This window comes from Botrytis cinerea, chromosome 13 (genome assembly GCF_000143535.2).
Source record: "Botrytis cinerea B05.10 chromosome 13, complete sequence".
Lineage (NCBI taxonomy): Eukaryota > Fungi > Ascomycota > Leotiomycetes > Helotiales > Sclerotiniaceae > Botrytis > Botrytis cinerea.
Window position 1 is genome coordinate 1,421,932 of NC_037322.1, and position 26,810 is coordinate 1,448,741.

Below are 26,810 nucleotides of genomic sequence, written 5' to 3' on the forward strand. Positions count from 1 at the left end.
TTATGAGAGAAAATTTGGGAGATAAGGGGGAGCAAAGTGGAACGCTGTGATGTAAAGGATCTGATATACATGAGTGGGTGAATTATCAGCAAGCACACTCGGGATGCTGGTGACTGGGTATGTAACAGTATGTTGAAAGGGGATAATAGTGAATACTCCAAGCTTTCAGACTTTTCATCTAGCTATATAGTTTGCAGGAACTTCCATGTTGTGCCCGGCAAGAAACTCTTTACGATCGAACCAGTATCAGGCACAGAAAGTTAGTTCGACAGTCAAATTTCATCTAGTGTGGTCTGCCCGTTAACTTCACAACCGTCGCCGAATGTGTTTCGTAACCAGGTGGAATTTCCAGGGAACATGAAGTACTCATCTCTATCGGTTCCTTTTAGAGCTTTCTATCTTATATTGGATGATTGTCGCTACTTCTCTATCGCTGTCATTTGTCCACTCAAACTTTCTGATGTATTATCAGATCATGAGTAAATACCCCAAGAAACATACCTATCTGCCAGTAGAATCGGACATGATTTGTTCAAATCTCTGGTGACACATACATCTATCTAACAAGTTCTTCTAAAAGCTCCTACGGAACTCCCAAATCTCCAGCATATCTCTGGATCCAGAAGAGCTTTTGGGTAATGTTACGGCCACAGCAATCGGCGTAGTGTAAATTTATATCGCCCAGGCAAGAAAATTGAAAGAGCTACGGGGTGGGTATGGCGGGAATGGTGAATGAGAAGAGGGACAGATTGGTTATCTAGATAGATCAGTTGGAATGAGGAAAGAAGAAATAAATTGAAACAGTGTAACAAGATGTTGTGCAGCGGTAGTGAATACTTTATTTTCCGCACCTAAGGACCATATATATGGCATTATTCCTCAAGAAGACTCATCATAGACAGAATGGCGAGCCAATGGAAAGAGATACTAGGAGTCGAGAGCTCATTCATGTTTGACTCTTAAACAAATGATTGAACTAAAAATGGACTCTAAACGTGCAGAAGCTGAACAGTATTATGGTTTCGTCTGGTACCTCTCCATACTTTATTCTTCGACGATCTTCTTTTTAGATAACAGCAAACATCCGAATTATTCGACATGTAACCAGACAAAACTGATACTCAAGAGCACTAATAAACTATTAGACAGCTTGAAGAGGTTACCCTCGAAAGATGTATCGAAGTTTCCGCTTGGTTGTTTTCTAGAAACGAGCACTTACACCAGAATGACCTATGAAGTAGTGTGAAGAGAGATTTCCATTCATACAAAGAGAAGGTTATTTACGTAGATTAGAAGAAAGTGAAGAACGATGATTAAATCATCGATGATGGAAACAATGGTCTACCATGGTATTTATAACCACTCTTATACTCACAAGTACTTCAAAAACAGGGGGAAAAATTCGACGTAGAGAGAAGATTGGGGGGCGGGGGCACAGATGGTAAAGCTCAAGTTACTACGAAAAGAAGTACTGAATTTCCAGAATTTACAGTCTCGTCTCATGTCAAATTCATGTTCTGTCACCAAAGGTTCCTCTTGTCATTAATTGCATGCGATTAACCTGCTGGGGATTGCTGACAGCTCAGACTATATTGTAATAATCAGGAAATTCAAAGTTTTAATCCATCTGAATAATTATTAGATTCATTCAATTATCCAGCATTTTTGGTTCTTATGAAATTATAAGTATCCAAATCTCGCATCCGGTCACTCGTCTAAACATTTGAACATCCCGAATTCGCTTACACTGTCGAATGTACTGCATAAAGCTCGGTGAACTGGATCACTTGGGCTGGTGTATCGTATTCCTGATCAACACAACTGAATTTGACCTGCCCCTCAAAGATAATCCTAATAAGAATGCTGTGCAGATCTAAATTGAAGATCTTGAAATTTTCACTTCAAAATGTCTATACAGACTTTAAATAGTCCACGATACTTCTCGAATATCCCAAACAATAGCTGCAAATCGGCAGCATGGCACGAATCAGGATACTCGGGTGCAAAGGAAATACTTATCTGTTTCCGGATCGCTGATCGTTTCATCAAACATAATTCCTGGAACATAACAAGATCTGAGAAGTAACACATGCTAATCAGACTTGGCTATTGCAGAATAGATGAGAATGCAGTGGTAAAAAAATCTCTTAGCATAGTTCGCGAAGACAACAAGTTCATCGATAACGAGGACAATCATGCTTGCAAGGATTTGAGTGAAGTCACATTTTGTCGAGTTAAGAAGGTAGCCGATTCAGGCTCATCTCTTCTTCTTTTTTAAATTCCGAATCAAACGCTTAAAGAGAGGGAGGTGAATTGCTTGAGAACTATCCTTCAAATAGATAATTCTCTCATGTATCGTAAGCGAAAGTTCACCTGGTGGCATAACTGTGCGATGATTGTCCTAATAGCCGTGCGCTGTAATTAGATGTTGAGAAAGTTCCTTTGTTGCGAATCCAACCAGAACAATTCAATTCACATGTCCGAGTAATTTCGAGATATTGATACAGCATATTATACCATTGGAGGGAAACATGTTTTCATCTCACCCATCAATCATAGAACCACTTTTTCCCTGACCCGATTACTATCGTTCATCTAACTCCCAAGTAAGCTCTACAAGAAGACAACGCAGATATTTGGTGAACATCGAGCAGAGGATGCATCTAAATTCTTGTGAAAACCGAGAAAAGCGGTAGTATCTCGTCAACTATCTCCAGAATCCCCTATTGAATGTAATTTTCGCAGACATGCCAAAGAGATGGAAGCTGAAACATCGGAGGTTTGACACTTATGTAAACTTATTCCTACCAAAAACAGGTATTCCACAACAGCTGTTAGAGGAACTGTCAAGGTGCTCGAGGAGTCTATTTTGGTTACATACAAATTAGGTCGTAGGAATGATTCACATGATCAATGGTTTGATTGGATTGAGGATGTGATTATGTGCTTCGTCGCCGGACTCTCAAATTTCAGAAACTCAATATTATGATTCATGAATTCTCTACCATTTCCGCTCTAGTGCGACAGAGGAGAGAAGTAAGCTACTGTATAAGATACAGAGATCTCTATCCTCTAAGCCAAATGAAAAGAGAGAAAAAGCATGAAAGGTGTTTTATGCTTCTCAGTTTTTGCCCTGAGCGCTCTAAGACAGGAAGTGATTATTCTTTAAATTCCATATTTCTGCCTCGAACTTTCACTTTGCTCTGTCACATTTGTTGTCATTACAAAACTATCAACACTCACAGAGTTCTCATTTTCTCTAACAATTTAGTCTTAACTATACTCTTAACATGGAAACTCGCCTCCAACTTACCGAAAAAAGCACAAGTAGCATTATCCTTGACGGACCTGCCAAACATGCCTCTCCCACCACCTCATATCAAGACCCCTATGTTGATTTTAGTCTAATTCATACGAAGATACAAACTTAATAAAGACAGGTAGTAAAAGATGAGAGCTCACCACCTGGGTCTAAAGTTTGTGAGTTAAATTTGCAAATACAACTCGCTCATCACCCATCAACCCGCATATGCTCCATCAGATTTGAAAATCTGTGATTCTTCAATACTTTCATCACCCTGTAAACACTGCATGCATCTCTTACATGCACAAAATAACAAAACCTAAAAAAAAAAAAAAAAAAAAAAAAAAAAAAAAAAAGGAGAAATCGGAGAGAGAAGTACGTGATCCCATCCCGGAGCGTTCAGTCATCTCCAGACAAAGTGAATAACACCACTCACTCACTTCACTCCGTTCAAACCCTCATGAAAACTTACTCTAGATATTCATCCCCTCTCCCCCACCCATTCATTCCACAAACAAACCCACCAACTACTCCTCAACACCAGATAGCACATCCCAACTTCCAGCCTCCAAATCCCAACACACACACACACATAAATACCTCTCCTCCCCATCCCCCCCTCTCCCCTCCCCCAAAACCAAATACCTCCATCCCATCCCACCGCAAACATAAATTATTCACACATGCCATAGCCCGTCTACCAGGCCTTCCGATCAACCAGTTGAACTCCTCGATCTAATTGATATTCGGATCTTAGAATGCGTAATCCAGGTTGGATGTTGAGATATTGAGACATTGAGATATCGAAAGAGAGGTGAGTTTCTCGTATCGTTTATGATTGTCATTATAATTACCGTTATCGTTATTGTCGTTTTCCCCTTCTTATTATCACTATCATCCTCATCGACATGCCCAACCCACACTCATCATCATCACCCATCACCCGTACACCCCCTCTCCCCCAACCCACCAAAAGAAAACCATCCCCATCTCCATCTACAAGCCCATACCTAATAGGTCGCCAGCGATTTCCACTCACTCATCCCTTTCAAGTCCAAAGAAACTTGTGTTCACATCTCACATCTCATTACTCTCTAAAAGTAACTCAAGATGGAGACTTATATAACCGTGCGAGGAAAGGAACTAGGACAGAAGGAAGGAGGAAGGGGGGATTGTGTGTGCGTCACTCAATGAATTAAATATCGAGGAATGTAGTGAATAATGAATATATAGAATCTGTGAATCATCTAATGATTGTACTCAAATCCCCAAGTTGGAATCATGTTTTCACCCACCAATCACAATATAGCATTCACTTGAAAATAGCAAGAAGATATCCTCAAAGATCCATCCACTGACATCTAGTACCCCCCCAGACGACCTTGACTCACATCTTCACACTCAAAAAGCTCACAAAACATCATATAATCACCACTTTTATTCATTCAAATTTCGCTAACCCCAATCCAAACCAACCGTTCCATCCCAAAAAAGCTCTTCCCAAATTCATCTCTTTATTCCTATTTCCATATTCAAATTTCCTACCCATAACTCTCCTCATCACTATGTACCAAGGGATTTCCTTCGCCGTGCTCTTTGTTTCGCAAATTCTTCATCCACATCCCAAAGCCTGAGCCCAAGCTTTATTCACACCCATGTACTTCCAAAAATACACGCAAGGTATGAGAAATGAAAAAGGTCAAAAAAAGATAGAAATGGATTCGCTAGCAGAACAGATAAATATAGAGATGAGTATAAAACCCCTAGGAAATGCAAATGAAACCTCCGAGAACTCCCATAATGTGGAATATGAAAACAAGGGTGTGCCAGAAACGAATCGAGAGTAATGTTCTAGCCGTAGAGGTTGAGAGTGTGCTGAAATGCGGAGTGGAATAGGGAATGATTCTCGCCCATCTTTCATTGAAAAGTTTACTCCCTCATTTTGACATAATTCGAAGGGAAAATGCCTGATCGTCCGTTGAGGGTACCAGTCCTATTTAAACAACAGATTAGCCTTGACTCCCTTAAAATCCCAAGAAGCTCTTTCAAGAGCAAAAAATAAACATAAACATACCACCAATCTTCAGTACTCTCAGTCTTCTTTGTTACAGTAATAACATCCCCCTTCTTGAATCCCAAATCTCCTGGCTGATCTGCATCAAACGTAAATTGCGCGACCGCCTCATTGCTTCTCAGACTAGCTGTCTTTGGTTGAAATTTTGGTTTCGGCGCCGCAGGTCTACCTGGTCCTGCTTTTCCGCTACCACCAAATTGACTTGGAGGTGCACGGGGAGTATCAGAATACACATAATCATCATCGAATGCGCTACCAGATCTAGCCCTGCTTCCATTGGTAGGCCTGTCGTAAATATCATCGGCCCAAGTACTCGCTCTCTGAGGACGATTGGGATTGACATAATCGTCGCTATGTCCTAAACTTGCGCCTCGATCTCTTTGTGTACCTTCTCCAAATGCACTTCCTCTCCTACCTTCCCAAACCACATCATCGTGTCGTTCGTCATAAACAGGGCTATCGTTATAAATCCCATCATCGGGACTTTGGCCCGCGAAAGCTCTCGAATTCAACACAGTCATAAGAGGTTGTGCTGCTGGCGGTGCTCGGACTGCGCCCCCAAGTAACTCAGCGGCTGTAAATCTTCTTCCGTATAATTTCTCATTCGCATCCCTTCGCTCGATAATGGCACTTCCCTCGAGACTGACACCGGCAAAAAGTCCCTTTGTCTTGGAATAACTGAAAACACCAGCTACACCCTTCATACTGGCAGCTCCGGCAGCCTCGGCATTTCGTCCTATTGGCCCGGCGGCAATACTGACATTTCCACCCAGTGTAAGAGAACCAGCTTGAGAGAAAGTGCGCACGGCTGCAGCATCATTGAGAATGAAGACGAAATCTGTAAGCTCGAAACCGATTTGTCCACCCACTCCGCCGCCACCAATACCAATTGCTGAGGGCGCGGACCAAGAACCATCGGAAAGACGAGCTATAACCACACCATTTCCATAACGACCGGAACCGATGAAACCAGCCTTAAGAACTGTGACGATTGCGAGGCCCTAGTTTTGCGAGAAAAAAAAAATGTTAGTGAGGGGTTCGGGAATTTGGTGGCTGGGAAGGCATATGATGGAGGATGAACCTTTGCTTGCGCGAGAACATGCGGTGGAATAATCTTATCTGGTCCGAAAGCTTGTCGTGGATCAATGAATGAGGACAAAATCTTTCCACACTTTTTGCATTCCGCTGGTTAGAGAATCGATGTCAGCTTAGATGTTCTGTCTGTAATTGAATTAAACGGTCTGATATCAACCGATTGACAAAATGTAATCACTTACACGCCATAGACGAAGGAAGCGGGTTATTGATTCCTAAAGGCATATTGAAGAACGATACCTATGCAAGGCAGATCTGTGAACAATAGTTGCAATGAATGTGCGCGAAGCTATTCTGTCGGATCGTCTCTGTCTAGATAGGTATACAATGTATGGATGGATGGATGGATGGATGGATGGATGTATCTCCCTGCGTTCGCGAACTAGGAATTAAGTGTGGGATGTTCGGTGACAAAGTGTGGGGTGTTTTACTATCGTCTTATCCTGCAAGCACTCTGTGTGAAATCAATCCAAACTTATAAGTACCTATGTCTTGATAGGAATATATGTAATATATGGGTGTGTAATATATATGTCTGCTCCTGTATCCGATCTTGCAAATTCCGAAAAACCAAGAGTACACGTTCCGAAGAGTCCGATCAAGGTTCTCCAGTCCAATTTTTGTATTCGGGCGAAAGTAATCTGATTAGAGCCGTTGACGTCGTGGGATTCTAAGCTTGTGCGTAACGAATTGAGCTACAGAGCAATAGTTCGTTCTTGACAAATGATCACCTGTCGGGCGGAATGAGAGCCGAGCTTGTGGCTGTGCCGATTTAACCTCAGCCTCAGCCTCAGCCTTGGTCCTTTTCAGGTTAATCACAGATGAACATGGCTGCGACAAGAATTATCTAGGATACCGATACTGATACACGCAGTCAGTACGTTTCACGACTTGCATGAATTAACTCAAGCGAACTTTGCTTTCAAAACTAGATACCTGCCACATGAGAATCAATCGCACTGTACAATTAATAACCCGCGAATAATCAACTGGGATATCATCTCTTGCAGACAAAGAAGCCATCCGTCTTCCCATCTACCGGAACCTACGAGTCTTGAAACACGGCCATCATACATACACAGTCTTACGACCTCACCTCATCATCTACTCTGCCAAATACCTTCATTCCTTAAAGAGACACAACCCTACCATCCAAAATGTCAGATGCATACGAGCGCGAACGTCAGAATAACTCTCGTCTCAATGAACTATCAGCAAAAGTGTCGGCGTTGAGGGGCGTTACGGTGGATATATATGATAATGCTAGAGCGCAAGATGTGATCGACAATACTGTAAGTATTCCCTCCCCTTCCTATTCCATTCCTCTTCTTCTTGCCTTCTACAGCCCGCATAAAAATAAACAAACATTAATATATCCCGCGAATAGTCTGATACCTTCTCCAGCATGTCTTCCTCCCTCAAAGGATCTGCTTCACGTCTAGGCCGTATGGCTTCCTCGGGAAATAAAGTCGCCATATTGAAACTCAGCGGGATGATTATTGGATGCGTGCTGGTTTTGTGGTTCTTATGGGGGTTGTTTGTTTAAATGAGGGGCTGAAGGCTTTACATGGTGGAAAAGAGGAGATTGAAGATTGAAGCTGGAGGGTAAAGACAAGGTTAATTTCTGAATCTATGGGATGCAGCGCAGAAATGCCTACGTATCTCACATTGATCGTTCAAGCTCAATGGCGCCTGAAGGAAACGAGAAGAGTAAGCAAGAAAGAGAGACTGAGACAGAGCACAAGAGTAAGGCATTGTATTATATTTATGGGCAGGACATTGACAGATATTTCAAGCTGCGGCTGTGGCATTGTATTGGGCGTTATCGGTTACATGCATATACTACTACGGTTGAACGGATCAGGATACATGGCGATATATCGTAGCACGGTTGGTTGTTGCTTTCAGGGGTGAAATGAACATACGCGAGAATTGTATAGAAACGCATCAAATTTAAATTGCGCCTTGAAATTATATGTCATTTATAGGATATCTATGTTCATGTCATTTTCCGTCCATCCGTCCATGTTCATATATCCCGCAAATTCTTGCCCTCATCTCTCCCATTTCACATCGTCCTATACCCATGCAATAACCTCACTCCCATACATTAGAGAATAAATCCTCACCACCCGACGAGAACCCTCCAGCAGGCTTCCCAGCTCCGGAAGTGGCATTCGAAGCCGGCGCAGGGGCGGCGCTACTCCAACCTCCAAAATCATCATCTGCTGTCACCTTTGGAGCACTAGCCATTGTGTTAAAACTACCGCCAGTACCTGGCACTATACTTTGACTCGATAGACCTCCCCAACTACCAAAATCACCCGCGTTAGTTTGAGGTGCTGCGGCTTTTGTAAGTGATGGACTAGTCTTGGCAGAGCTACCCCAAGCATCATTTGAACCCCATGCGTCAGTGTTGCCCCAAGCGCTGCTCATAGCAGGTGCTGCTAGCGGTGACTTTTGTGCAGTTGCCGTAGGGCTTGAAAGGTTGAAGACTGATGATTGAGCAGGTGGCGAAGCGAGTGTTTGTTTAGGTGGTGAAGCATTTTGTACAGCAGGGGTGGAAAAGTCGAATAAATCTCCTAATGCAGAACTTGCATTTGTGGATTGCGGAGCTGGTGATTGCCCTGGCGCCGAGTCAAAGGCTCCAAACCCACTTGTGGAGCTGAATGTACGAGATACTTGAGAAGGTGCAGGGGCTGCTTTTGGCTTTGAATCAAAGAATCCACCGCCACTAAGGGGTGGGGATGACACTTGAGCTCCGGAGCCTGTAGACCGGTGGCTGGAGAGGTTACCCAAGTTGGAGAAGGCTGAGGTCTTTTGAGCTGGAGGAGATGTTGCATTTGAGAAACTTAGGCTGCTGAATGCATCGTTCATTCCTCCAAATGTAGAGCGCTGTGGCGATTGTTGAGGTGCCGCTTGCATACCACCAAAAGATCCAGATGATGCATGTGAAATTTGCGATGTTTGCTGGTGCGCTTGAGGACGAGGAGCGGATGCATAGAGCGATAGAATCGATTGTTTCAAGTCAGGTCTTGACTGAGCCCCTGGAGCAGGGGTTGTACTCGATGGTCGACTAGGAGGAGCAGCCTCAGTTCCGAAGAAGTCCAAGCCCAAGAGGGAATCCGCCGGTTTTGTTTGCTTTGGGGGAGCCGGCTCTGACTTTGGTGGGGGTCTCGCAGGTACCGGACCGGCAGTACTCGCTCTCGGGGGTGGTCCGAAATCATCACCAAAGAGATCCTGTTGAGGAGGAGCGCTGATCGGGGCAGGGGCTTGACTAGGCGGAGCGGTTCTTTGCGATGTCGATCTTTCAAGGTTGTGCTTCTCCTTGACAAGTCCAAGGGGTATATCATCGTCTCCGTCGACATCCAAAGTTGAGGGATCCGGAATCGGTCCATCCATAACCCATCTCTTCGAATCGTATTTTGTTCTGATAAAGTTCTCGATTTTGGCTTCGGATGGTACGTGGCCTGGGGCTAACTTTGCTTCCCAGTATTTGTTTGCTCTGGCATTTCCCCATTTCAATACGCTTTGTACTTGTTCGTCTGTCCATGAATCCAAATCAACGGATTTCACCCGGCTTATGTGAGTTCCCATTCCACGGTGTATTCCGGAACATCTTATACACATGAATACCCCCAAATTCCAACTGGCCCATCTTGGATCTACCGGATCAGAGTAGAGAATTAGCTCTTGGCCCAGTGAAATGGACGGAAGAATGTGGATAGAACCTACGTTTGTTCCTTTTGCAATCGCAACAGACTTTATTACACTCGAGTTTCAAAAGACTCTTTATCGTTTGGGTGTTCTGCGCAATACGCTCAGCCTGAGGATTTGCTGGCCTGCGCGACATCCTGGCGAGATTAGATTAGGTGAAGTGAAGTGAAGTGTAATGAAATGAAATTGAATATTCCTTGGGCAAAGAATCTCGATTACAATGATTGTATGTAATGATTTGGAAGAATATGTCGCGTGTCCTGAGGAATTGAATGAAATGTTTCTGAAAGGAGCTTTCTTGATTCCACACAAAGCGCAGCACAGGCCCGAACAGCTCGCTCGGCCTTGCGTCCCCACCAAACAAAGTCACTACAACCTTACCGAGACCAGGACCAAGGACCAAAGACCCAAGATTGGCATGGTTGTGATGGATTTGGGCAATCGGACAATTGAATAATTGGATCGTGTTGTATTACGGTTGTAGGTAATGATGCCAACGTTGAGCATCTCGTCCGTTTTGAGTCAGAGTCTACACGTCCTCGGAAGGCTTCGTTGGGATATGCCATTGATTCATAGAAGTGATCGTGCTCAGGTACCCAGGGAGACAGACCTAGTGATACATATCTAAGTATCAAATACGGTTCTTGGTGTATGGCTGCTGTAGTAATCTACACGTCAACTACACGTCAAACTTGACACTTTCCCGTACTATGTTGGACTTTTTGAAAATCTATCTATCCAGGCATGCAGAGTAGTCATTGGCCTACTATCTAATGAGCATCGAGTGGGAAGAGGAGGAGGGGAAAGGGGAAGGGGAGGACTACCTAAATATCCTGTAATTATTGACAGATCGGTCACTTCCAAGTTGTTGATGCCATGATCGACTCGGTCTTCTAGTGTTTTTAGTTTGCCGTGGTAAAATAGTCTAGAAAGAGTTTTCTCCTCCAGAATACAGTTGTATCAGGGTTTCTATTAGAATCAAGTTTGGAAAGCATCTTTCAAGGGGGCTTCAAAGATAGATAGATGTAATACAAAACTTGACCGTTTGCGAATTTGATATCCAATATCACACTGACGACGAAGCTTGACAAACACTCTACCTATTCATAACGATGGACTTCAAATTACCGTCGAAGACTCTGAGGTTATCTTTCTAGCATGCTATTTGTTCCATTCACCCGATCACACAAGAGATAGAGTTATCAACTAGTATGTGATCGCAGCTTTAGTATTTAACACTATCTTCAAGTCGCTTCATAGTGTATGTACATCATGCAAACGAAGTCTTGAGTCCTACATGACAATAAGCACCCTACATAACAATCAATGTGAACAAATGTCTCCTTCTCCATAGTGATCCTGTGTTGCTTCCCGTGCATGTGTGTGAAGTCAACACCAAAAGAATGATTCCATGCTGATTCCTCATGTATGGCTTGAGCTGAAGTCAACATGTGCAGGTTGGACCAGTGGTCGCAATGGGTGGCTTGAGTAGTACGGCTGGCTACGGATACCCGTGAGTATAATAAATAGCTTGGAGAATAAAAAAGTTATATCTACCAATCAACAGATAGCGATAGATATTAATACCTCATTTTTGTAAATTGATTGGATAAAGAATATATAGTATAGATATTGCTTAGTAAATCATATTCACTTATAATTTTATTTTATTATAATAAAGATTGTTATTAATTTCAACCTTATAAACAATTTCTTTAATTTTTTATATATAAAATATATATAAATTGTAAACCTGCAAATACCCATAGATATCGTAAATACAAATAGATATTTTAAACTATTTATAATGATCGGGTACTGGAGTATCTAATTGACTATCTATTAATAATGGCTTGGATTGGATTTTGGAAAATTAGTACGAAACCCACCCATTGCGACCACTGGGTTGGACATATGAACCCAGTTCGCTGGAAAATGCTGTTCCCACATTGCCGAAGTAGTAGTTTCTTCATTAACCTCATAGTTCATCATCGTCTAAAGATTCCTAATGCTTTCGGCATGCATGATGCAATCAATCCATAATCCCAAGTCCAATCCTTGCGAAAATACCGGTGACCATCAAATTTCTCGGTGATAGTTCTTCGCTAAGGACCCATCATGGTGGCGTTGAACCCCGCGGGCGTACAAAGCAATGATTCCACATACATAAGACTGAGCTCCCCCTGTACACTGCACACTGCACTCTGCACTCTTACATATCACCCAATTTGTCAGACCCCAATATCAAATATATCCTCAAAAATAATATAAATATCCTTCATGCGTATCCCAACGTTCCCAACTCTCGTCCGTACCTTCTATACAATCAGCAATTACACCCTTTCTCGCCTCCCAGCAACGCAATATAAAGCCCTCCAACCCATCACTCGAGGAACTGTCCTGAGATCAATGCCAACCATCCCATTTCTCTCATCTTTCTTCGGTACTTCAAGCTCCCAGAAAATGTCTTATCCAGTGCAAAAAACAGACGAAGAATGGCAAGCTGTTCTGTCAAAAGGTAAAGTTTCCCTTCTCGCCCTTCGCCACCCGCCTCCCTCCTACCATTTCCTTCTTCCTCAATTTGCACATGCACAGTTGATCTATAAAACCCATCTGACACTCCCCAGAACAATTCCGAGTCCTCCGTAACCAAGGTACCGAAGCTCCCTACGTTGGCAAATACGACAAACACATGCCCGACTCCGGTGTCTACACATGCGCCGGCTGCGACGCCCCTCTATACAAAGCTTCACACAAATTCAAATCTGGATGTGGATGGCCCGCCTATTTTGATAACATCCCTGGCGCCGTCACAAGACATACGGATAGCACTTTAGGTATGCAGCGAACCGAAATTGTATGTTCGAACTGTGGAGGCCATTTGGGACATGTGTTTAAAGGTGAAGGCTTTAAGACACCGACGGACGAGAGACACTGTGTCAATAGTGTGAGCATGAAGTTCGCTCCGGGAGATGAAATCGTTGATGACGCGAAGAATGCCGGGGAAAGTAAAGTTTGATTTGGAGGTGCTGTATGATACTCGGGGGGTTGGTAGTGGAGCGAAGCCGATGGGGAAGGAATTGTATGATACCGATGCGAAAGATGAATAATGAACTAGCAAGCGCTACCTGTATTGATAGTTAGTGGACCTTATAAACAGAAACAGATATCCTACAGAATGCATTCCATTCTGCTACCCTTTTATTTTGATCGCTGTCGGTTATTCTAGTTGGTGCCGGCTTGTTTTGCTCTCATAAGCTTTCTGTTTCTTCATTGTCAGTTTTGAGCAGCATGATTTACAGGCCGCTCTTTATATATCAAGTAGTTTTCTTTCCTTCCTCCACAACGAAGTCATTTTGTACACATCACTTGTTTTCATCTCCGACGAGGTTACAACCTATCCGGACCAATACCTTCATGTCGCGTCCCACACTATTCCAGCCCACCTTGCATTCCGGCCATCAATCATCTTATACGTATACTTAGCATACATCGACGAGCGCTATCACGATCCCAATATCATCAGCTTATTTTAGCCTGCAATCAACATGCCGTTCGACGATTTCGATACTGCGATCACACACTTATTCACCTCTCATACATTTATCATCACTACACAAGATTCCGCCACCTAATATTGAAGTATTCTCATTGCTATATTTTCCAAAAAATATCAACGTCTATTGACAAAAGAAAATGGTAAGATCTGTTGAAAGTCCTCGCTTGATGGATCTTGTAAATGTCAAATTTTAACCCCTCCGACTTTCCAATACATCCAATTCTCTCTTTATTCGCCACACCCTTCTAACTTCATCAAATATTTCTCAACGCATAAACAATGATATAAAAAAAGAGAAAATGGTAAGACGGTTGATCCCTTTTTGTATCGGCACCCCGTGAGAGGAGTTCTCTTCTAACTGCTTTGGCGATGATTCCCATCCCCAATCAGACCTTTTAGATTTACAAAAAAGTATCAATTTCGAAAATAAATTGTTAATTCAAAAAGCAAAGTAGAGATCGGCTATTAAGCGGATTAAATGATGCCAACATCGTTCGATATGCTTGAAGCAGCTAGACTTGAGTCTTCCAGTCTCTGTTTTTATAACAAGAACATTAGACTGTCAAGTCAGACCTCCGTTGGTTTTTTCGTCTTTCTCTCTTCATTGGATTTTCAAAAGTGGAAGAAAACTCCGAGGGTTTCTCAAATGTCCAGATGTGTCAGATGGAAGCCTAGATGAGATTCTTGTCTGTCTTGCTGTTATGGACGGAGGTATTCTTTCATACGACAGTTCTCGGAGGCATTCGAAAGAGAGGAGACGGGAATGTGCGCTTTTCGATAAGAGTCGTGGTATATATATGGTTTTGATATATGCAGACATTTTCCACTAAATTCGAAGATATAATATACCCAAAATGCGTTGGAAGAAACCCTAATACCGAGAGGTGCTTTGAACGATGGAAGAAGCTCTTAGAAGAAGCTTTTCAGGTTATTTACCTGCCAAAACGAATCCAAGATATCCGGACGAAAGCGATAAATCATAAACCCCATTCGGAGACTACTCGACCGGACTTCATAAGAACTCCATGTTGATGCTGCCGCGATTGTTTCAGGGGCGAACAACTGAGTGTTGCGTCAAGAGAACCTTCAAAGCCTTTGTCTCTAGCAAGGTCGTGGCCTTTTCGCAGGACTGAGGCCTCTTCTTATTACTCATACCGGTTGTTAGAATCATTCCAGTAGTCTTCTTCTGACATACAATGGACTAATTCATCACCGCCTGAATCATAATCTTCTGAATCATCGTCTGAATCATCACTGTCTGAATCATAATAGACTGGATCATCACTGTCTGAATCATAATAGGCTGATTCAGACTCTTCTGTATCCAACTCTTCCTCCAGTGGTACGGGCAAGTCATCCACTGGATGTATCGAAGTTGGTGGACCAGAACTCGCCTTTGTGACGTACTCTTCTTGAAAGTCACCACTAGCATTACTCACCATTCTTAATGAGCTATGCATACCACGAGGGTCATGCTCACGCCACATGGAACCTGGGCGTGCACGTTTGACTCCATTACCGGGTCCAATCGCGTTCCACAATCCTGTACCTATCTGACGCTCATTTCGAAATTCATAAGCCACGTATTTAGGCACCGCACTCAGATGATGCTTAATTCTCAAATAATCTTCTCCGCCTCTTTCCTTTATCTCTTCGAACTGAGAAACTGTTTTTAGGAAAGGGTCGGTCGTCTTGAATTCTAATAGGTGAGCGGCGACACCCTGCGCTTTCATCGCACTCATCTGAGCCCTAATGATCATTTTCCTCTTGGTAAGTTCACGTTGATGTCTCGTATTCATCTCGGAAATTTCATTCTTGGCTTCCTTCCTCTCCTCCTCTGTTCCATTCAGGATTTTGGCCTGAATTTCTGTCAAGGGTGCTGGCATGGCATCCGACAAAAACAAAAGCAGCGCGTTGAAAAGTCTACCATTTGGGCCAGGGCTATCGAGATTCGGAAACTCGTAGTGTGACATACACTTATTGTAATATTCTGCGGAAAATCGTGGAGCTCCGCGTTCGTTTGTAACTGTAGCAACAATCCTCGTTCTCTGGGTACGCAAATGTAACGCGCTTCGAGCCTTACTTTTACGATGCAACGGCAGCTCTAAACTGCCAGTGTGCTCGGAGAGGTGAGAATTCTCGGCGAGCCTAGGTAATTCTATGGGAAAAGAATCTGAAGTGGAATTTAGAACCAATGGTGTCTGCAAGTGCGCGCGAGCAGAGAGAGCCCCGGTAGACCCTCGTTGTACAGGCTCCTTCTCTTTGAGTTCAAGTTTCACCTTCTCTGCTTTCTAGTAATTCGTCAGCTTGTGTTGTTTCCTCATTAAGCCTTTTCATGTATTCTATCATGGCGACAAAAAGCTCCAAGCGACAGAGACATGCAGGCATGACTTACTTTATGACAAAGATCGATTCTATTTATCGAGTCTTCTATCTGTACCCGGACGCGCTGATACTCCTGAATCGTCATTTTTCTATGCTCATCGAGCTCCGTCGCAGCAGACATAGCCGATTTCCAATTTCGACCCGCGTAATAAGGAGCCTGAGGATGGTCTCTTCCAAAAGATTCTGGAGAATTAGCAGTCATCATACAATTGTATAGGTAAGCTTACTATTGTTGTCCTGCACAAAGCAAGAGTTAAGAAAGCAATTCGCGGCGCTGCTCAGTTGGCAGCGCTGAATCATCTTTTGATCGCCCATCTTTTCGAGGCGCAGATTTTGTTTGTTTGTGTTTGTCAGTCTCTCTGAATGTTATTCGTAACTGTTCGATCGTGTGGTGTCTTCTGAAGTTTTATGCGTTGTGATGTCGTTTCCCTTTCGAACAATAAAATTGTATGTTTGTTTGTTTACTTGGGATGATGGTAGGAAGCTATGCGGAATTTCTTTTTTGATAGGGTCTGATAGCTCCTAATTTCAATGAGTTAGTCTAATGATTTGTCATGTCTACGTCAAACTTGAATATTGGAGAAAGCTTGGTCCAAATAGGGAAGTAACAGGAGCGAATTAAGTGATATGGCCGCACCTACTTTGAGTTTTACTGCAACTCTGAAGTTTGTCCAGCTCGATATATGAATAATGATGATTTCTTGAAAGAACAATACCGAGTGTGTGTATCTTGTACGAGGGAGAATAGAAAGTGTTGGATACAGAATAATTTGGGGGCTCGAGATCGTTGTGTATTTGCAGTCAGTTCAGTGTACGGGTTATATAAAATCAAGTAAAATATGGTTAAAGAACGATCAACGTCCTTTTTATGCTGTATGATTTTTTTAGGCTTTTGAAATTTAGGGTTTCTGTTCCACATACGTCATTAGTTCACTCCCCCCCCTCCTTTCGCTTATTATTGCGATCCTCAAACACAGCACAATTTCCATGCCAAGAACAGGATGAATTTCTTCAATTTTGGGTCAAATTTTGTGATTTGAAAACGAAGAAAAAACTGATGGAATACATTGCATCCATGTTATCCTCTCACTATTTTTCCGATCTTTTCTTGATGATCTATGCAATCCTGACTGTATTTCGAGAATCCAAAATTGAATGTTGGGGAATCATAGTGTACCTCAAGAGATGAGCTAGACCATCACTAAATAAATGTACGCCACGCACTGCCACTACGAGCTTATCTAGTACATATTATATTCCAATAAGAAGTCGGATTTGTAGATGATTTAAAGTTTTATTATTAGTTTTGAGGTAGACACCTACTAATTAGTTAGTTGTACGGTCGAGAACATGTGACCTCCCAAAAATTTAGCCGAGGGAACTTTACGGATGCCAAAGTTATCACCAAGTGTGCGATCCCATTTTGCATTACCAGCATTACCTGGCGCTATGAACTGTCAATTGTGCATGGCACTAACGACCGTTGATGGAGTCGATCATTGAATTTCCCTACCCATGTGGATACCCAGATCTCGGGTTTTACGAAGTTGTGGTGGGATTCTGAAGTGTATTGAAATCCAAGTAATACTACTTGCGCCGACGTCTCCATTGAGACAGAACGGAAGCCACTTTACTCCAAAGTCATTCAGAACTGTCCTCCATTCATAGATATATTGTGTTTAGTTTTTTGATCAAGATAGAAGTTTTGAGACACAATTTAATATCGAAATCAAATTTGAAATGCATCTCAAATCTATACTCGCTATCAGCTAGGTTACGCAAAGTCAATTTGATCATGACTGATGGTTAACTTGTCCAAAACAGAATTCACTAGCAGCGAATAAGCTTTTCTATCTAGTACAGAATGTGAATAGACTTTACAGTAGTCTGAAATTTCAATGAGTTCCGAAAATGGGACTTTAAGTCGATCAATCGTGCAGTAAGCACAAACAGAGATGTCTCAGAACTTTTACCGGCAATTAATCGATAACAAGTGGGCGTGGCCAAGGAATCAAATTGATGCCGAGCAACATTGCCCAGAAATAAAATGGCAATGAGAATGTTCGAGAGATACGTGTAATAAATATGTCAGATGTGGTCTTGCTTTCTATTCTCATCATCTTGTGATTGAATTGTCGCCGCGTTCAAATGCCATGATATAATTTCTGGCGCACTCCCATCACACAGAGATGAAAGTATCTACGATGTAACAGGGTACGCATAAGTACACTACGTCAAGGAAGACACCGACGCAATGCCTTTCATTTTCAAATTTTGGATGCGCACACTTTTTTTTACTAAAACGTGGGACACCTTTTCAGATTCACAATTTATCAAGCAAGTGTACTAGTAGCAAATGAACTGGAGAAGAAAATTGATTGAGGGATGAAATTGTTATTTAGACTATCACATGATCAAATTGATGCCAGAAGTAATTTCTGATTCCGAGATTTTCAATGCCAGTAATTTTGTGCTGTGCGTAGAACGAGTTCGACTCGAGGTGTATGGCTGATGAGAGCACCTTCGAGCCTATAGTTGTGCACTAAATGAAGTAATATATATCTACATCTATTTATGTCTACAGCGAGGCAGAAGAGTGAAAGATGGCAGTTCGTGAGATGAATCGTATGGACATGTATTTTCTTCGTACTTTTTTGTGTGATTGTGTTTCGACTAAGCGAGTTTTCACCCAACTTTACATATACTTTAATATCAACTGCCGAGGACACAAGTTTGGCAAACAACACGAAAACCAAAAAACCAACGTAATGAGATTCCATGAGGTGCTTTGGATTGACTGCTGCTCTGGAAGCGTCTCAGTTGGGTTTGGACCGCCGTTGCAGTTAGAAAACGATATTGTCCCCGAAATTTAGTATTTTCCACTATGACTCGCATATTGAGAAGGTCGGGAAATACTCAGTTCATCCAGGCCTATAATGCTCACCATTTGAAGGATTCTTGCTTCTCTTCTTCAAACGTGTCACAGGAATCACTATCCATTTAATAGTAGAAGAGAGGCGAAATTTTTAAAATGATACTTATGGCCCGCATCGTGATACGCCGTACATTTATAATTCAGAGATCCTGAAACCCTGTTAGATGCATGGAGCTCATGGAAGATAGTGAGAAGCATGAATATTTGAAACACAGCAAGACTTACAAAAGAATGCAGTAGTGACCACCTGCTACCATAGAATTTCTGTTTCGTGAGCCTTTGAATGATAAATTCTACTCCATGTGACCTTTACCTTTGTGGTTATGAAGAGTCGTATTTTGAATTGAATGGTATTACTTCAATTAGAAAAACTATTTTGATTTCCAAGCAGGAAAAATAATTGATGTCACTATTGGGTACGCCTGTAAGCAAGTATCTGGCTCAAAGTAAAATTTAATCCTAAGTGTAATCGGGTTTTCCTAGATCTTTCCTACACACAACACGCTATGATGAAGTATCTATTGATAAGTCGAGTTATTTATAGAAATATCATTTCAGGTATGCAACAAAACACATTTTCTTTTGTCTGGCAGGAGTGTGATTGGTAGGAAGTAGTCTGCGAGCAAGATGGATGCCAAGAATCTTCTTATTAGCCAAATATCGATTTATAACTCTTCAGATCTACAAGTGATTCTAGACTATGACATAACCATAGAAGTATGAAGTTATTTATAGAAATTTCATTTCAGATATGCAACAAGGGACTGTATTGCATTTATCTAGTATTTGATAGGTGAAAGATAGTGACCTAAAGGTTAGTTTGCGGCGTATTTTTTGACAGGGAGACTCAGATATGCAACAGAAAGCCGTTATCATTCAATCTAGGATGTGATAGGCGAAAGATGATAAGTTAAAAGTTAGCTGGCGGTCTATCTTTTGACAGATGGATTCAGATATGCAACAAGAGACTGAATGTTTTTACACCAAACTTGATAGGTGCAATATTATTAGCTAATGGTTAGCCGTTTGTATGATGTTTGACAGATGGACGAGATGTGCAACAAGTGACCATAACAGCTCTACAAAGAACTTGATAGGTGCAAGATTATAAGCTAAAGGTTATCTAGCGGTCTTATTTTTGACAGGTGGATGAGATGTGCAACAGAATACAGTTATGATTCAATCTGGAATCTGATAGGTGCGAAATCGTGGATGGAAAGTTAGTTAGCTTCCTAATCTTTTAACAGGTAGACTCAGATATGCAACATAACACCATTTCTTTTCTACTCAAAGTGTGATAGGACAGATACGAGGATCTAGTATTAGAGTAGGAAGTTAGTTATTAGCTTCCTAATCTTTTGACAGGTGGATTCAGATATGCAACATGACACCATTTCTTTTCTATTCAAATTACAATAGGACAAATATGAGGATCTAGTATTAAAATAGGAAGTTAGTTAGCTTCCTAATCTTTTAATAGGTAGACTCAGATATGCAACATAATATCATTTCTTTTCTATTCAAAGTGTGATAGAATAAATATAAGGATCTAATATTAGAGTAGGAAGTTAGTTAGCTTCCTAATCTTTTAACAGGTAGACTCAGATATGCAACGAAATGGACAGGACATTTACTACAACAAGTGTGGCGGTGAGAAGTAACCAATCAGAGCGACAAGCAAGTTCTATTGTAAATATTCTTTAAATCTCCTTCCAGAATTGTGAGATATACCTTATCGTAATTAATAAATGTGTCATTTTTTGTCAAAATTCCGTTTAGAACACCCCTATCATCAGCCTCTCGAGTCCTAGAGGAATGTCTCGTTGGACACCTGGCAGACGTTCATGTTGCCTGACACTGTCATGTGATTTATACTCTCGAGGATGTTTATACCCGACGATAGCGGTACCTCGAGAGCGTATCTTTCATCATTGCAATCTGTACTCAGCGACAGAATTATTGCCTAAGGCATTTCGGTGGCCCTACTTGAAATAAGCGAAAGTTAAATACTCACCTAGCGAGCTTAGCATCTGACGATACGATCTTAACTACAGTAGCGGATTTTCGTTTGTATCTAGTGAAGTAATAAATTCCGAGCATGCAGTACTTCCGATACGATGGTTCGAGGTGAGATCGGAAAATAGAGGTTCCTTAATCGGTACTATTATTTGACGTATTAGGTTGCATTATCAAACATTCGGAGCTTTCATATGTAGTAAATTATTGCTCTTCTTCTATATAGTTCTTTTTGTATAGAGTGTGAGGAAAAGATCCAAGATTGCCTAACGTTCGTCACTCAAAGCAGGCGAGGAGCTGGTTATCAAATTATGGGTGATTGGTGTCAATGCCGACTTATTGAGCTTTTCCTTAGATGGGCAGATTCTATACCGCATCCAGCTCAGCCCCTCCATTGAAAAATTGTTAATTGTGATAATTAACCTAACTTGATCCTGCTTTTTTGCTTTCGGCTAGTGAATGGATTGGTTGGATCCATTTGAAATCGATTCCAGCCTTCCATGCCTTTTTATGTAACAATACGGTTGATACATTCTTGCCATGATGTCCTTAACCACGCTGTATTCTATTGTTTCAACGGCGATTGAAACCTAATTTTGCCATTTATCCGTTATCTCTTATCCAGACATGCAACATGGTGAACTCAATCATGATTTGCTCGGAATATACCAAAACCCTTCCTCAAGCCCCTTTTCTGAATGAACAATCTCAGAATTACGGATCACATTTTCAGTATAGCTTGCGATATATACGGCAAACCTCAATTCAAGATGCAAAATCGCGTCTTCAGATAAAGCGATGTTTAAAGAATGGTCCGTGTAATTGAGGTGTCTTGAGCAGCTTCTTTTCATATGAGATCTCATTCATGTATACAGCATAGGAATGCCAAATTATTCTTGCATAGGTGACTTAACTGCGCAATAAATAGAGAGCTTGATTCAGACATGCAACACTGGTCACTTAAATCGCACGCATGTAGTTTGATATACTTGGCGTCCAATGAAATGCTGGCAAACGGGTGAAAATACCACCTGAGCAAGCTAGACGTTCTATTAATAGAAGCACACATCCCAGATGTGCAACATGAGGAGTTCAGATAACACTTCTGATAGAGGGCTGAAAAGAGATCAGGGTATTCTGAGATGCTAATCTGTCGCTAGATTATCTTGCTACACAGGTCATGGTGGGCATACTACATACACATTGTTCAGTGTGCTGGATATACGGGGGTAAAGATTATGTAAATAATTCCGATGCTAGTCTCTATCATAATTTACTTTTCTCGATTTTTTGTTTTCTTTATTGTGATCTCTACTCGACTTCGAGTTCAACTAATTGGACTTACCTATTCAGTTAATAGAGGAAAATTCAACCCCTTCCTTTCTACTCCGATCCAAGGATATTTTAGTTCTCACTACATTTATATGAATATTTCAGATTTCAAAGCCTAATGATACATTAGATAAGTTACAGATTAGAGTTGCTATTATGAAGGTGATGCAATACTTTTCAGATTAACAAATTAAGCGCCCTACAAAAGCAGTTGAGACTTATGTTCTGTGTGTTGATTTGTTTACTCAAATATCTCAAATGACGTTCACGATGCCAGTTAAGGTTGGTGTATAGAAAAGAATTGTTCTGAATGAAATAATTGTATGAATTTTACAGAAGATAATGTCGATATCTCTATAGCGTTACAAGCAGTACAAGAATCCGATGAAAAGAGATTGAAATAACTAAATATGACAGACAGATTGAGCTAAGATTCAGGAAGATTGAATTCCCGATCTTACGACCTCTACAACTTTGACACCCCTTAATCCCTTAATTATGTTCGCTAGAGTTGGGAATGCCATTTCCAACTCCCCATTTTCCAGATCCGTAAATACAATTTCAGCCTTTCCAGCCTTCCATCTCCTTTCTCCCTCCGCTGTCGGTATTGAAGGATAAGTTGTCGCGTACTCTGCATCTTGTCCCCTTTTCATACTTGATGGAATGGCCTTATAATGTAAAACCGGATTTTGAAGAGCAGACTCAGCATCTGGAGTCTCCTCCAAATCATTCAAGGTCAGGCGACAAAATTCGGTACCTTCCCAACCAGCACTCAATACGAACGACGATTCAGAGCTAGTTTTTTCATCCAAAGTTGCGAAGACCTTCGAGAAGCCTAACTCTTCTCGGCCAGTGATGATTGGATCGGCCATGTTTTCGAAGAGAACTGGTAGGAAATCACCTTTCAATTCGGCCGAATCACCAGAATTGCTGTCCGAGGAATTCTTATGTACGATATCATGAACATATAACCCCAGCAGCGAATATCCCCGACCTCCAAGCCACTCCAGATTTCCCAAGCGTGTGACTGAAAATGTGGCAGTTGCCCACATACCCTCTGTACTAAATTGGAAATCACCGGATGGCAAAAGAGTCGATAGATAACTCTTGTATGTTTTGAAGGTGATATAACTTGTTTTGTATGTCGCCTTCAACACCCCTCTTTGTCTTCCATTGAGATCTTGTCTTGGGCCTGGACTAGGCCCAAAGGACATTGGCATCCTTCGGTACAGAGCGCTTTTGTTCAAATCCCGAATCAAAATTCCATGCGCATGATCGTAAGCATCATGTGATAGGTTTGTCTGCATAAATTGCATGGGATCTATAACCTCTCCTCCATGCTTTCCACGAGCAGTCTTAAACGCAGCTTGGCGACTGTAGTCTTGTACGAGTGTAGCACGATCGTATCTGGCTTGGACGTAAAGCTTCAAACGTTGCTGGATTTCAGATGGTCGAGTACCCAAAGGAAACAAAGCTCCAATTGCTGCACTATCTTCTATTGCCTGGGCACCGCCTTGTCCTTGGTGTGGAAGAAATCCATGAGCTGCATCCCCAAGGAGTGCCACTTTCCCGTGAACCCAATTTTCTCTCCCCATTTCCTCGTGATCCAGTAAATTCCACAGTTTGATATCTTCAGCGGAAGCTTTGGCTAGTAGGGCTTGGACATCATCTTTAAATGAAGTGTAACAACTCAACAGGGTGTCTTTGGATGCACTTTGACTCCACTCTTCTGAACTAGCTTCCGTTTCTTCTTCCGGATGCAGTGCCACAAAATTTAACAAAGTATTGTTTCTACATGGATACGCAACTAGTCTTCGATCCTTTCCGTAAAGTAGGAGTAGCTGTCCATTTTTCTCAACGAAATGTGCTGTCTTAGGATCCGCTCGAATCTCATCGATTGGAATCAAGAATCTGAAAGCGTTGGTTCCAGATGACTCTGGCGGCGGAAGATCCTTCGAAAGTAAAGATCTGATCTTTGAATGAATGCCATCTGCAGCGATTATGAAATCGCCCGTGTGAGTAGATCCATTCTCCAAAGTTAGAGATGGAGTGTCAACATCAACAGACGCAACCCTGCTTCGAGTATGCAGAATTGCTGGCGTTCCTTTGCCTTCTGTGGAAGTAGCAATGTCTTTCAGTGCATTGTGAAGGTCTACTCTGTGAATAAATTGCCAAGGGTATGGAAAGACCTTTGATAGACCTCTCACATCTTTGGAAAATACCAATTCTCCGTCCGGTCGATATTCCGATACCCATTCTGTCTGATTTGCGCCATGATCCTCTGGCACCATGCCAAACCTTCTTAGCAGACCGTTCACATTGCTTGGAATGTGTATTGCTGCACCAGTCTCAGATGCGAAGCGAGACTGTTCAAAGATCTATCTCATCGTCAGTTTCGGTATCTCGGGTACAATTAAGGGACTTTTTCACACCTCCACAATGTGTCCTGCTTGCCGTAGGAAAATCGCTGCTGAGAGACCTCCAATCCCACCACCCGCTATCAATACCTTTAAAGGTTTGTACTGGTCGTTAGTGTTGTCGTTGGTAGTCATAGTTAATTCGATATTCTACAGTATGGAGATCAAAACACCTCGGAAGTGAATTTGCTTTCTGGTACTGCTAGACGTGGGATTTGATGATTGTCGTCAGTATTCTCACGAGAAGTCAGAAGGTTAAACATAAGCATATTCTCATGGACACAAAATCTCCGAGGTGAAGTCCGTTCACTGACTTTCCTGCCGGAACATAGCCATTTGTTTTCGAATCGGAACTTGATTAGCTCCTACTCCAGAAGGCAAGATTAGTTTCTGTATGTGGTCTCGGATATCATGATCCACTACCGGTTATGGGGCCCCGCACCCACCGGCAGTTTCGTTGTACCTTTTATATCGTCACCCTCCACTCGGCCCCACACAATTTTTGCGACGTGCGGACATTTCTTCAACTACTAATTCCGGACACAAAAACCACGGAAAGACTATCGTACGACAGGGAGTATTTCAATTCCAGGGTGACATTTAACTAATTAATTATTGGACTGTCCGGTTCCTATTTGTGGCATTTGTCTTACCTGTAGGTACTTGTTCACGTATCCAGTTACCTATCCTTGACTATATAGGAGACTATCACAATACAGATCCAACGAACATATACCGATAATCAACCCTTCATATCTACAAGTATCTATTTCAGTATACCTCACTCATCTTTTGAGACCAAGCTTTACACTCCATAATCTCCAAAATGGTTAATTCAGTAGAGCCTAGCCCTCTCCCCAAAATCTCCCGACACATCACCGACCATGATCGCGACGGAAAAGCCATCATATCCTCTTCCCTCGCCGCAGAATCTACCTGGACCTACACTAAAGGAGCTAATTTCTTTCTGGGATACTGCACATCAGAATTTCCGGTAGAAATGAGTTCCAACAAAGACATATCAAGCTACACAGACTACCTATCTTCTCCACCAGGTCTAGTCATTCCAGGGGGCAACGTCCTCCGAGTTGTGGATATGGAGCCTGGACTCACGTCGCCGATGCATAGAACTACGAGCTTGGATTATGGAGTGGTTATCGAGGGTGAAGTAGAGTTGATTTTGGACGGGGGTGAAAAGAGGATTATGAAGAGAGGTGATATCTGTGTGCAGAGGGCTACGGCTCATGCTTGGAGAAACTGTAGTGAGACAGAGTGGGCGAGGATGCTGTATGTTTTGACGGAGGCAAAGCCAGTTATTGGGGAAGATGGAAAGGAGATGAAGGAGGATTTGGGTGGAATGGTTGGAGTGAGGAAGAGTGAGTAAGGATGTGTGAAGAGATAGCTAGATCCATGTCTGAAGGTTCTGCAATATGAACATTCATGTGTACTTATATCATCGGTAGATATAGTTTCATGTTCAATTGGATTGATTTAAGAATAAGAGATTTCTGTCCGAGGACAATTATATGCATAGATATGATTTGTGAAACAATTATAGACTCTCAAGTTCTCACTCAATATCATCAGCTATTCATAAAGTGGATAAGTACACATCCTATGTGATATCAATTTATTTACTGTTGCTTGATCTTGGAGCTCCCGGATGCTTGATACACTCATCCCATGTTGAGAATAATACTGGCAGGATATTATAGACACCAGACTATAGTCCTTCAAGGTTCGGGACTTGGGACACAACTTTGTGGGAAGTTCGTGAACGATGTATGACGGCCAAAAAACATTTCCTAGACTTATTCACCACCACAAAGGTCTTTAACCTCCGAAAGAATAATATATAAGATCACATATGATGTTTGCCATTTCTAGTGCGAACTGCACATTCTATTTCATACACAGCATTAAGACTCAACACACTTAGCTTTTAGTCATCCACGCTTTTAAAAAAGCGATGTTGT

The 26,810-nt window shown here is 42.0% G+C and overlaps 7 protein-coding genes across 7 annotated transcripts; 3 read left to right on the plus strand and 4 right to left on the minus strand.

The window, feature by feature from the left end:
- Positions 1-5,105: 5,105 nt before the first annotated feature.
- On the minus strand, positions 5,106-6,786 carry BCIN_13g04010 (hypothetical protein). Its single transcript, XM_024696816.1, has 4 exons — positions 6,656-6,786; positions 6,460-6,563; positions 5,379-6,379; positions 5,106-5,297 (listed from the first exon to the last, which is right to left on the minus strand). Exons 1-4 carry the CDS (start codon positions 6,696-6,698, stop codon positions 5,234-5,236), a joined length of 1,212 nt encoding a protein of 403 aa, XP_024552629.1. The 5' UTR covers positions 6,699-6,786; the 3' UTR covers positions 5,106-5,233.
- A 727-nt stretch (positions 6,787-7,513) lies between these two features.
- On the plus strand, positions 7,514-8,141 carry BCIN_13g04020 (hypothetical protein). Its single transcript, XM_001556341.2, has 2 exons — positions 7,514-7,765; positions 7,861-8,141. The coding sequence occupies exons 1-2, from the start codon at positions 7,631-7,633 to the stop codon at positions 8,017-8,019; spliced, it is 294 nt and encodes a 97-aa protein (XP_001556391.1). The 5' UTR covers positions 7,514-7,630; the 3' UTR covers positions 8,020-8,141.
- Positions 8,142-8,449: 308 nt separating this feature from the next.
- Positions 8,450-10,443, minus strand: BCIN_13g04030 (hypothetical protein). Its single transcript, XM_001556342.2, has 2 exons — positions 10,209-10,443; positions 8,450-10,138 (listed from the first exon to the last, which is right to left on the minus strand). The coding sequence occupies exons 1-2, from the start codon at positions 10,324-10,326 to the stop codon at positions 8,571-8,573; spliced, it is 1,686 nt and encodes a 561-aa protein (XP_001556392.2). The 5' UTR covers positions 10,327-10,443; the 3' UTR covers positions 8,450-8,570.
- Positions 10,444-12,424: 1,981 nt separating this feature from the next.
- On the plus strand, positions 12,425-13,349 carry Bcmxr2. Its single transcript, XM_001556343.2, has 2 exons — positions 12,425-12,708; positions 12,818-13,349. The coding sequence occupies exons 1-2, from the start codon at positions 12,471-12,473 to the stop codon at positions 13,207-13,209; spliced, it is 630 nt and encodes a 209-aa protein (XP_001556393.2). The 5' UTR covers positions 12,425-12,470; the 3' UTR covers positions 13,210-13,349.
- Positions 13,350-14,268: 919 nt separating this feature from the next.
- BCIN_13g04050 (hypothetical protein) lies at positions 14,269-16,447 on the minus strand. The gene is made up of 3 exons (XM_024696817.1): positions 16,362-16,447; positions 16,145-16,317; positions 14,269-16,040 (listed from the first exon to the last, which is right to left on the minus strand). The coding sequence occupies exons 1-3, from the start codon at positions 16,432-16,434 to the stop codon at positions 14,895-14,897; spliced, it is 1,392 nt and encodes a 463-aa protein (XP_024552630.1). The 5' UTR covers positions 16,435-16,447; the 3' UTR covers positions 14,269-14,894.
- Positions 16,448-22,728: 6,281 nt separating this feature from the next.
- Positions 22,729-25,200, minus strand: BCIN_13g04060 (hypothetical protein). The gene is made up of 2 exons (XM_001556345.2): positions 24,850-25,200; positions 22,729-24,795 (listed from the first exon to the last, which is right to left on the minus strand). Exons 1-2 carry the CDS (start codon positions 24,967-24,969, stop codon positions 22,852-22,854), a joined length of 2,064 nt encoding a protein of 687 aa, XP_001556395.2. The 5' UTR covers positions 24,970-25,200; the 3' UTR covers positions 22,729-22,851.
- Positions 25,201-25,473: 273 nt separating this feature from the next.
- BCIN_13g04070 (hypothetical protein) lies at positions 25,474-26,290 on the plus strand. The gene has a single exon (XM_001556346.2). It carries the CDS (start codon positions 25,661-25,663, stop codon positions 26,216-26,218), a length of 558 nt encoding a protein of 185 aa, XP_001556396.1. The 5' UTR covers positions 25,474-25,660; the 3' UTR covers positions 26,219-26,290.
- The last annotated feature ends 520 nt before the right edge of the window (positions 26,291-26,810 follow it).